Source organism: Anomaloglossus baeobatrachus, chromosome 3 (genome assembly GCF_048569485.1).
Source record: "Anomaloglossus baeobatrachus isolate aAnoBae1 chromosome 3, aAnoBae1.hap1, whole genome shotgun sequence".
Lineage (NCBI taxonomy): Eukaryota > Metazoa > Chordata > Amphibia > Anura > Aromobatidae > Anomaloglossus > Anomaloglossus baeobatrachus.
The window spans coordinates 204,955,129-204,967,400 of record NC_134355.1 but is presented as its reverse complement, the minus strand read 5'-3'; the positions used below and the strand labels follow the sequence as shown (position 1 = coordinate 204,967,400).

The window sequence follows — 12,272 nt, the reverse complement described above, 5'->3', positions numbered from 1 at the left end:
CTAGGGACCCCAACGTAGAGAAATACTTTGGCGTAGTGTTGGGGCTCTATTGCATTGATCAATTCAGTAGCTAAATTTCTCTGGATTCATATGTTCATGGCAGTAATGCAGATTCCATTTTTCACATATTCACTCTTGCATATAGCTATTGGATTTTTCAAGTCAGTATTCACACAGCAGTTTCTGCTATTTCATGTATTCCCCTTACATAGTCACTGGTGTGCATACCTTATCTCCCTATAGTGATGTTTTTTTTTAGGTTTTTGTACCCAGTTCGGACTTAGAATGGTGTTCCAAACGTTATTCCTATTTGTTAGTATTTTTTCGTTTTGAACCCTCCCCAACCACGACTATTGCCAATCCATATCATACGCATAAATAGCCTGGGTCTCAGCTTCCCATACACGGTAGGTTTTTTAACTGCATGAGACGACACACAAGCTAGGGACCCCAACGTAGAGAAATACTTTGGCGTAGTGTTGGGGCTCTATTGCATTGATCAATTCAGTAGCTAAATTTCTCTTGATTCATATGTTCATGGCAGTAATGCAGATTCCATTTTTCACATATTCACTCTTGCATATAGCTATTGGATTTTTCAAGTCAGTATTCACACAGCAGTTTCTGCTATTTCATGTATTCCCCTTACATAGTCACTGGTGTGCATACCTTATCTCCCTATAGTGATGTTTTTTTTAGGTTTTTGCACCCAGTTCGGACTTAGAATGGTGTTCCAAACGTTATTCCTATTTGTTAGTATTTTTTCGTTTGTGAACCCTCCCCAACCACACCTATTGCCAATCCATATCATACACATAAATAGCCTGGGTCTCAGGCTCCAAACGTTATTCCTATTTGGGCTTTAAACTGGACTTTATATATAGACAGACTCCACCCCCTTTCCTTTTTTTATGACCCCTCCTAAACAATTCATATCCTTGCAGGTTAGCCGCCCAGTCATAACTGTCATCTAACCATGTGTCAGTTATTCCTACTATGTCGTATTTTTCCTCATACATTACCAGCTCCAGTTCCTCCATCTTATTGGTCAGGCTTCTTGCATTGGTCAGCATGCAGGAAAGAAGTTTTGCTCCCCTTTTCTTAGCTGACTTCTTAGTACCCTGTCTTGGGTCCTCTTTACGGCATCTAGTATCCTTGATTAGTTTGTCCTTCTGCTGCATGTTCTTGTCTGCTGTTTTTTCTCCCATCCCCTCTTCTTCTAGTTTAAAGCCCTCCTGATGAGTGTGGCAAGCCTTCTGGCGAACGTGTGTTTCCCAGGTTTTGTGAGGTGTATCCCGTCTCTTGCGAGAAGTCCATCGTAGAGGTAATTCACTCCATGGTCCAAGAGTCCAAATCCTTGCTGCCTGCACCATCGTCGTAGCCAGTTGTTCAAATCTAGTATCCTATTCCATCTTCTGACACCATGGCCATCGACTGGGAGGATTGATGAGAAAACAACCTGTACGTTCCGTTCCTTTATTTTCTTCCCCAGAATTTCAAAGTCTTCACAAATAGTTGTTAGATCATTTCTTGCCGTGTCGTTTGTTCCTACATGTATCAATAGGAATGGGTATTCGTCCTTGGATCCGAGGATAGTTGGTATCCTGTTGGCCACATCATTGATTTTTGCTCCCGGGAGGCAGCATATTTCTCGTGCGGTTATGTCCGGCCTGCAGATAGTTGCCTCCGTGCCTCTTAGTAGTGAGTCGCCCATAACTACCACTCTTCTTTTCTTTCTGAACGCACTGCTTGTTGCTCCTGAGTGTTTTTGAGTGTCTTTTGTTTCTGCTTTTGTTGACAAAGTAACTTCTTTTGATGATACTGTGTTTTCTCCTGTAGATATGGTATCATCCTGAGCTGTGCCATTTTCGTTCTCCAGCATGAGGGCTTCATATTGGTTGCTAAGCTGTGTGGATGGAGACGACCACTTGATACGCTGGCTTCTTTTGGTCACATGTGTCCACTTTTCAGCCTCTGTATGTGTTCTGAAGCTTTTCTCACTTTCTTTATCCTGAATGGTTGTTTCTGCCTCGTCCAAGAAGTCCTCATGTTCTTTAATTAGCTTCAAAGTTGCTATTCTTTCTTCCAGTCCCTGCACCTTTTCCTCTAAGAGGGCAACAAGTTTGCACTTTTGACAGGTGAAGTTGGATTTTTTGTGCGGCAGATCCGTAAACATGTAGCATGTGTTGCAGGTGACCATGTGGATTTTCTTCTCTTCCATATTGCTGATGTAGTGTATGATAGGCGAAAGTCTTGCGATGTCCTCAAACAGCGAGACCCGGCAAGTCCCAGCAATCGATCAGCTTACGGCGACTCTTCTCCTCTTCCCAGAATGCACTGGAAATATGCAAATGAGCTTCCTGCTTCTCCAATCCCTGGTTTTGCGATGTCCTCAATCAGCGAGACCCGGCAAGTCCCAGCAATCAATCAGCTTATGGCGACGCTTCTCTTCTTCCCAGAATGCACTGGAAATATGCAAATGAGCTTCCTGCTTCTCCAATCCCTGGTTTTGCGATCTCCTCAAACAGCGAGACCCGGCAAGTCCCAGCAATCGATCAGCTTACGGCGACTCTTTTCCTCTTCCCAGAATGCACTGGAGGAGCTCTTAAGATACCTTATGCAGGTCGATGTGCAGCAGCAGTAGACTGGCAGCCAGAGGTGCCAGGAAATCCAACAACAGGAAAGAGAGCAGCAGAAGCAGCAGCGGTGGCCAGGACATCAGCCGAAGATGCCAGGAGGTACAGAAAAAGCAGTGGGAGCTACAGCAACAGTGGGAGCTGTTAGAGTATCTCAATGAGGTGGTAATAGACCAGTTTATGCAGTCCCTTGTGGGTCCAGTGCAGACCCAGCATGCCCAGGGAGATGCTGGGAGCACTAGTGAACTTTGAAAACTATTGCCTGAGAATTCTCTGAGGAGGCCACGGAACGTGCCCCCCATATGCTGGGGTACCCAAAAGGGTGTGGTTGCCTAAAAAGGGGTGGTGGCCCAAAGGGGAGTGGATACCAAAAAGATGGTGGAGTATCCAAAGGAGTGGCGGCAGTGACACCAATGGACTCATTTGGGAACATAATCTTCGGGGAAGACATGGTACTGTGACAGCTGGCCCCAGAGGTCGGGAGTACAGATATGGATGGTCTCTGACATGGACCGCGGCAGCTGGGATGGCAGGGACTGTCAGGTGTGGACTGGTGCTCCAGGCCGGAGGGAAAAGTGGGTGCAGCAGGTACGGTAGATACAACTGGTACACCGGGCACAGCTGGTATGGATAGGTGTAGCTAGTACAGCAGGCAAGGCTGGTGAGGATATGTGTAGCAACAGATATCAAGACGTCTCTAAGATTAGACTACGTTGCCCAGGCACCTCCCATTGGGGAAGTATTCCTTAAATACCTTGTGCCTATCAGCCATAGGCAAAAGGCACTTCCAGGTTAGGGCGTGCTGGGCCTTTAAGAAAAGGTGCATGCCATCATACTCCCAGGAGACATACGCAGCATGTGCAGGCCCTGGGAGCTGGGGGCACAGAAGTCACAGCTGAGCGTCCAGGAGGGTGAGTGTTCTAGTGTCCCTGTGAGGGAAAGGGGACAGGACAGTGCAGGGACTTAGGTAGCAGCGTTACAACCAATACCTCGAAGTGTCATCCCTTTGTCAATGACTATGTCTATTTCTCACACTCCTCTTACTAATGATTAGACTATTTCTTCATCCAAAATGTAAGTCTCCTCTTCATTTAATCAATTTTGATCAGTACAACTCCCAAGTACAATCCAACATGACTTGGAGATTAAATGAAACACTCTAAAGCTGGTGTCACACATAACGACGACGACAACGACGTCGCTGCTACGTCACCATTTTCTGTGACGTTGCAGCGACGTCCCGTCGCTGTGTGTGACATTCAGCAACGACCTGGCCCCTGCTGTGAGGTCGCCGGTCGTTGCTGAATGTCCAGCTTCATTTTTTGGTCGTCACTCTCCCGCTGTGACACACACATCGCTGTGTGTGACAGCGAGAGAGCGACGAAATGAAGCGATCAGGAGCCGGCACTGGCAGCTGCGGTAAGCTGTAACCAGCGTAAACATCGGGTAACCAAGGGAAGACCTTTCCCTGGTTACCCGATGTTTACGCTGGTTACCAGCCTCCGCTCTTGCTGCCAGTGCCGGCTCCTGCACTGTGACATGTGGCTGCAGTATGCATCGGGTAATTAACCCGATGTATACTGTAGCAAGGAGAGCAAGGAGCCAGCGCTAAGCAGTGCGCGCGGCTCCTTGCTCTCTGCACTGTGACATGTAGCTGCAGCACACATCGGGTTAATTAACCCGATGTGTACTGTACCTAGGAGAGCAAGGAGCCAACGCTAAGCACGGCTCCCTGCTCTCTGCACATGTAGCACAGCGACGTTATGATCGCTGCTTCTGCTGTGTTTGACAGCTAAGCAGCGATCATAACAGCGACTTACAAGGTCGCTGTTACGTCACCGAAAATGGTGACGTAACAGCGACGTCGTTGTCGCTGTCGCTTAGTGTGACACCAGCTTTAGATAGAGCTATACTTTAGTGAAAACTCTTCTTCTGGTCCATCTTTTCCAATAGTGTGGGAAGCTGATAACATAGTTCTGTGAGATTAATTGATCACACTAGGCCCTTACCTTAAGAAAACTAGAGAAAACAAAATCTCTGTGCTTCAAATAAATACCCTACAAATACAACATGAAAGATCTGTGACAAAAGCTGCACAAAATGCTCTAATAATCTGAAACAAGCGTAAAAATATCCTAATGATTAAATTTGATACATTATATCAAAGACGCAAGCAAAATTTCTATATGCATGGCAAAAAAGGAAGCAAGCAAATCTCCATGCTAAAGAAGTGCTCTGAATACTCTTTTATAATACACTTATTTAAAGGGTTGTCGCCTTGGGCTATTAGTCTGCAGTCACTCTATCAGACTGCAGAGTTTTGAATCCTCACAATTTATACCATATACAGTTAGGTCCAGAAATATTTGGACAGTGACACAAGTTTTGCTATTTTAGCTGTTTACAAAAACATGTTCAGAAATACAATTATATATATAATATGGGCTGAAAGTGCACACTCCCAGCTGCAATATGAGAGTTTTCACATCCAAATCGGAGAAAGGGTTTAGGAATCATAGCTCTGTAATGCATAGCCTCCTCGTTTTCAAGGGACCAAAAGTAATTGGACAAGGGACCCTAAGGGCTGCAATTAACTCTGAAGGCGTCTCCCTCGTTAACCTGTAATCAATGAAGTAGTTAAAAGGTCTGGGGTTGATTACAGGTGTGTGGTTTTGCATTTGGAAGCTGTTGCTGTGACCAGACAACATGCGGTCTAAGGAACTCTCAATTGAGGTGAAGCAGAACATCCTGAGGCTGAAAAAAAAGAAAAAATCCATCAGAGAGATAGCAGACATGCTTGGAGTAGCAAAATCAACAGTCGGGTACATTCTGAGGAAAAAGGAATTGACTGGTGAGCTTGGGAACTCAAAATGGCCTGGGCGTCCACGGATGACAACAGTGGTGGATGATCGCCGCATACTTTCTTTGGTGAAGAAGAACCCGTTCACAACATCAACTGAAGTCCAGAACACTCTCAGTGAAGTATGTGTATCTGTCTCTAAGTCAACAGTAAAGAGAAGACTCCATGAAAGTAAATACAAAGGGTTCACATCTAGATGCAAACCATTCATCAATTCCAAAAATAGACAGGCCAGAGGTAAATTTGCTGAAAAACACCTCATGAAGCCAGCTCAGTTCTGGAAAAGTATTCTATGGACAGATGAGACCAAGATCAACGTGTACCAGAATGATGGGAAGAAAAAAGTTTGGAGAAGAAAGGGAACGGCACATGATCCAAGGCACACCACATCCTCTGTAAAACATGGTGGAGGCAACGTGATGGCATGGGCATGCATGGCTTTCAATGGCACTGGGTCACTTGTGTTTATTGATGACATAACAGCAGACAAGAGTAGCCGGATGAATTCTGAAGTGTACCGGGATATACTTTCAGCCCAGATTCAGCCAAATGCCTCAAAGTTGATCGGACGGTGCTTCATAGTACAGATGGACAATGACCCCAATCATACAGCCAAAGCTACCCAGGAGTTCATGAGTGCAAAAAAGTGGAACATTCTGCAATGGCCAAGTCAATCACCAGATCTTAACCCAATTGCGCATGCATTTCACTTGCTCAAATCCAGACTTAAGACGGAAAGACCCACAAACAAGCAAGACCTGAAGGCTGCGGCTGTAAAGGCCTGGCAAAGCATTAAGAAGGAGGAAACCCAGCGTTTGGTGATGTCCATGGGTTCCAGACTTAAGGCAGTGATTGCCTCCAAAGGATTCGCAACAAAATATTGAAACTAAAAATTTTTTTTTGGGTTTGGTTTATTTGTCCAATTACTTTTGACCTCCTAAAATGTGGAGTGTTTGTAAAGAAATGTGTACAATTCCTACAATTTTTATCAGATATTTTTGTTCAAACCTTCAAATTAAACGTTACAATCTGCACTTGAATTCTGTTGAAGAGGTTTCATTTCAAATCCAATGTGGTGGCATGCAGAGCCCAACTCGCAAAAATTGTGTCACTGTCCAAATATTTCTGGACCTAACTGTAATTATCCTCCCCTTGTGATTAAAGGGAAATTTCTTTCAAAAGCTCGTGATCTCCCCTCTCTATCCTGGATGGGTAGGAACAATGTTCTTAATTCCTATTTGCTTAAAATAGTGTTCACCCTAAATATAATCCCTATTGGACTTCCAACTTCTATCTTTATTCCACTAAACCATTTTTTCTCATTTAAACTTGAAATATAAGTGTCCAGTTCTTGCTTCCCTTTCAAAAGAAGAGGAAGGGGTTGAATTGCCATATATTCGATTCACTATAAATCCATTCACTTAAGCAGAAGGATGAGACTTTGCCAATTTATCGAAATAAAGCATTTGTCCAGATGTAGCGCTCCTTTTATTGGGTAAACATGTTCCTCCATCAATACCTTTAGACCAATTTTTCCTCCACACCTATATTAGTAATACTACCTCTAGAACTTTATTAATTAAATGTGCTGTTGAGCTTTGCCTTAGCTCCTATTTGAACTATTCCAAACGTTTTAGACCCCAATTATATTGGTACCTATAATCTCTGACTTTCCTTGCCTAATATAAATATTTCTCAATTCTATCCAATGATATCACTCCTGAAACGTAACGGCTTCATGCCATCTAAGTAATTAATTTTTTATAGACACATGTCTCTCACATCTTCTCATATTTTAAGTCAAATTTACTACATCCTAAGAATTGGTCCTGACTTCACTTCGTAAGATTGAGAGAAAAAAATCAAGCCAAATAGATTCCAAAGTCGAGTAAACTTACTGCATCAATGACGGCGACTCCAAACAGATCTGTGCAAGATTCCTGAGTGGCAAGAATACACAAAACGTAGTGCGGTGAACTGACTAATGTTTATTGTTTTCTCTGTCATCACTTTGGCATACGGTGTCTGGCTCAAGACTCGCCAAGTCAGACACTCCACACAATGCTGATTTTGAGTTGCACAGACAGTCTCAGGCATCAACCAGCTGTGCTCTTGTTAGTAATCGACTTGCAGGAGTTTATTTTTGCTAGCCTGTGGATTACTTACTTACTCACATGTTGCAGGAGACCTATCACAGTCGTCTCTGCCTTTTTTAAGATGGTGGAGCCTGGTCTCCCATGCCGATCATAGCTTTTGCGATCCTGGTCCTAGTGATTTGATATCCAGTTGCTGGTGAACTTATGTGTGCTTTTTGTTGCGTTGTGGAAATATTCTTGTCTGATTATTTCCTTTAGTTGCCTCCTGAGCATGTATTGTCTATACCTCTGTGAGTGATTTCTGTGAGACTGAGTTTTGTTTTTTACGCTATCTGTTTATTTATGTGGGATTAATAACTCCTGTACCGGCCCTCTACTGGGTGGAGGGAGGGGGGCCAGTAGACCAGGGTTGTTCAGGAGTTAGGGTTATGAAAGTGGTCCAAACATTGTCACCTTCAGACATATCTATGAGATCAGGGTCTGCCAGGGTTCCCCTTGCCTGAGGGCCAGTTTAGGCTCCCCTGTCTCTAGTGATCTTGATACACCCCGTCACGCACTTAAGCTGGTGTCACACACAGCGACAACGACAACGACGTCGCTGCTACGTCACCATTTTCTGTGACGTTGCAGCGACGTTCCGTCGCTGTCGCTGTGTGTGACATCCAGCAACGACCTGGCCCCTGCTGTGAGGTCGCTGGTCGTTGCTGAATGTCCAGCTTCATTTTTTGGTCATCACTCTCCCGCTGTGACACACACATCGCTGTGTGTGACAGCGAGAGAGCGACGAAATGAAGCGAGCAGGCAGCAGGAGCCGACGTCTGGCAGCTGCGGTAAGCTGTAACCAGCGTAAACATCGGGTAACCAAGGGAAGACCTTTCCCTGGTTACTCGATATTTACCTTCGTTACCAGCCTCCGCTCTTGCTGCCAGCGCCGCCTCCTGCTCTGTGCACATGTGGCTGCAGTACACATCGGGTAATTAACCCGATGTTTACTGTAGCAAGGAGAGCAAGGAGCCAGCGCTAAGCAGTGTGCGCGGCTCCCTGCTCTCTGCACTGTGACATGTAGCTGTAGCACACATCGGGTTAATTAACCCGATGTGTACTGTACCTAGGAGAGCAAGGAGCCAGCGCTAAGCGCGGCTCCCTGCTCTCTGCACTGTGACATGTAGCTGCAGTACACATCGGGTTAATTAACCTGATGTGTACTGTACCTAGGAGAGCAAGGACCCAGCGCTAAGCGCGGCTCCCTGCTCTCTGCACATGTAGCACAGCGACGTTATGATCGCTGCTTCTGCTGTGTTTGACAGCTAAGCAGCGACCATAACAGCGACTTACAAGGTCGATGTTACGTCACCGAAAATGGTGACGTAACAGCGACGTCGTTGTCGCTGTCGCTTAGTGTGAACCCAGCTTTACTCTTGAAACTTCCTTTCCTTATCCCATGATTGAACTAAAGAATAGAAAAACTACTTGATCTCCCCAATGAAGTTCTTTAGGCCAACCTATTTACTCTCCTGAGGAAAAGAATATTAACTTTTTCTGATGCTGACATAAAGACTAAGCTATCAAACAGTTTCTCCAGTTGTGCATTCTTGCAAGAAAATTCGTACAAAATTACATCTCGCTGGTATAGCACTCCTGAATTCTTACATCCCCTAGGGCTAGCAGAATTCAACCATTGTTGGATATACTCTGCTTATAAGGGAACACTTTCACACAGGTTTTTTTTGTTCTATCCAAAAATAAAGTTATGCTATGAAAAACCCTGGGCAACATAAACTAAACCATAAGTAAGCTATAAATTTAAGTATGGTGTTGTGCCTTCAAATTGCCTAGAGCAGGGAGCTGATAACTTCATTTGGACAGCATACACACCTACTGTATATTGCTAGACTGGGCGGCGCTGCACCTCCGAGCCACCCTATTCTTGGTGTCTGGACAGAGCCTGTGATACCCCAATCTTCTGGTTCCAACATTCCTTCTATCACTAGCAGCACCTGCAGAATAAATACAGTGGCACCTGGCAACAGTAGCAGACATCGCAAGAGCAGATCCTAGTGGAGATGTGACAGTCATATGGTATTTTGTTACCCTCTTTTCTCCAAAAGAAGATGATAAATTAAAGTTTTTATCCTCTTAAAATATTGCAATCATTATATCATATAGCACTACACATTTACAATTGCTCATTTTGCCTTTCTACCCAATTATTTCTTCTTTTTTTGATTAGGTCTATGACATCACGTGATTAAGCGCTGACTAGCTGAATCTATGTAAGCTCTATTTAAAAACAGGAAATCTATTTACTCTGTTTGAGTCACTGCAAAAGTCCCTGGTATGTGGGAGGAGGGAGCAGCTAGGTCAGGAGTTGAAGAGTGGAATGATTCATGCAGGGACAAGAGACTTTCTGTTTCTACATAGAGCACGGAAAAGAGAAGAATTTACTGGGTAGAAAGGTAAAATGAGCAATGGTAAGTACACAGTGCCATATAATATGATGATTGTAATATATTAAGAGGATAAAAACTTTGTTTTGCTTCTTAAAAAGCTTAAACCATAGTTTAAAATACAGATCTTGGCTAATTGCCAGAAAATACACTGTATCTAGGAATTATATATAATATATAGTTATAAACCTAAGCATATACATTATCTAATAATAATAGTAATACTTAGGGGTACTTTGCACGCTGCGACATCGCAAGCCAATGCTGCGATGTCGAGCGCGATAGTCCCCGCCCCCGTCGCAGCAGCAATATCTTGTGATTGCTGCCATAGCGAACATTATCGCTACGGCAGCTTTACACGCACTTACCTGCCCTGCGACGTTGCTCTGGCCGGCGACCCGCCTCCTTATTAAGGGGGCGGGCCGTGCGGCGTCATAGCGACGTCACATGGCAGGTGGCCAATAGAAGCGGAGGGGCGGAGATGAGCGGGGCGTAAACATCCCGCCCCTCGCCTTACTTCCGCAGAGCCGGCGTTAGATGCAGTGACGCAGGTAGGAGATGTTCCTCGGTCCTGCGGCTTCTCACACAGCGATGTGTGCTGCCGCAGGAACGAGGAACAACATCGTACCTGTCACTGCTGCCAAATTATGGAAATGTCGGACCCTACACCGATGATACGATAACGACGCTTATGCGCTCGATAATCGTATCAAAAAGGATTTACACACTACGATATCGACTGCGACGCCGGATGTGCGTCACTTTCGATTTGACCCCACCGATATCGCACCTGCGATGTCGTAGTGTGCAAAGACCGCCTAAGGCGGGCTTTGCACACTACGACATCGCAGGTGCGATGCCGGTGGGGTCAAATTGAAAATGACGCACTTCCGGCATCGCATGCGACATCGTAGTGTGTAAAGGCTCGATGATACGATTAACGAGCGCAAAAGCGTCGTAATCGTATCATCGGTGCAGCGTCGGCGTAATCCATGATTACGCTGACGCGACAGTCCGATGTCGTTCCTCGCTCCTGCGGCAGCACACATCGCTGTGTGTGAAGCCGCAGGAGCGAGAAACATCTCCTACCGGCGTCACTGCGGCTTCCGTAGGATATGCGGAAGGAAGGAGATGGGTGGGATGTTTACATCCCACTCATCTCCGCCCCTCCGCTCCGATTGGCCGCCTGGCGTGTGACGTCGCTATGACGCCGCACGACCCGCCCCCTTAACAAGGAGGCGGGTCGCCGGCCAGAGCGACGGTCGCAGGACAGGTGAGTCCATGTGAAGCTGCCGTAGCGATAATGTTCGCTACGGCAGCTATCACAAGGAAATCGCTGCTGCGACGGGGGCGGGTACTATCGCGCTCGGCATCGCAGCATCGGCCTGCGATGTCGCAGCGTGCAAAGTAGCCCTAAGAATAGTAAAGATTGATTCTCAATATTTATAGTGGGTTTTATACACCTTTTTAACTATATGATGTTTCTTTCTTTCAGAATGTGTTCAAGACTATTGACATTGATGATCCTACAGCTGCTGGTCAAAAATAGGAATGTGAAAATGCCAAGTTTTCCTACCTCAATAAACTCTAAAAATGCAACATATAATTTTGGGTAACTCATCTGAATCTACAGGTTAAATAGGTTTTTGTAATATGCTTCTATTACCTGCCCTCCTCCTGTAAGCTTATGTCTATGTGGCTGCTTTATTACTCTATTGTGATAAAGTAAGGCTACTTCCAATCTGGGGACTGGAATTGGACAAACTGAACAATGCACGTCACCTTTCAGTGAGTGACGGCACTCTGAGCATGCATGCTCAGCTCATACTTCATTCCTCTGGTTCCATACTTCCTGTGCTATGGAGCACCGTCTTTTCAGCTGACAAGCACTGTGATGTGATGCATGTTATTAAAAAGCATATCATAGGGCTTGTCAGCTGAAGGGATGGCATTTCAAAGCTTCAACATACTCAGTCTGCATCATGCATGACTGAGCTCAGATAAGTCTTCACCCTCGTGTCCCTCAATAGAATTGATGCTTTGAAGTGCTATCCCTTCTGCTGACTTGTGAAGATGAGCGAACCTGTTCAATAAAGGTTTGCCAATTTCAAATTCGGTATGAGCCTTAGCTTGTTCGGCTTGGGCTCGGTTTTGTTCGATCACTGATTACGTTTTCAAAAAAAGCTTTTCTAATTACGTTATCCTTTTGGATAGCATTGTGGTGCTGTATGAT

The 12,272-nt window shown here is 45.1% G+C and overlaps 1 protein-coding gene across 1 annotated transcript in view; it reads left to right on the top strand.

The window, feature by feature from the left end:
• Window positions 1-11,799, top strand: part of PCNX2 (pecanex 2) — a 1,407,555-nt gene extending 1,395,756 nt beyond the window's left edge. The window contains exon 33 of the mRNA XM_075339694.1: window positions 11,535-11,799. Within this exon, the coding sequence (XP_075195809.1) occupies window positions 11,535-11,588 (54 nt within the window). The 3' untranslated portion in view covers window positions 11,589-11,799. The remainder of the gene's footprint in view (window positions 1-11,534) is intronic.
• The last annotated feature ends 473 nt before the right edge of the window (window positions 11,800-12,272 follow it).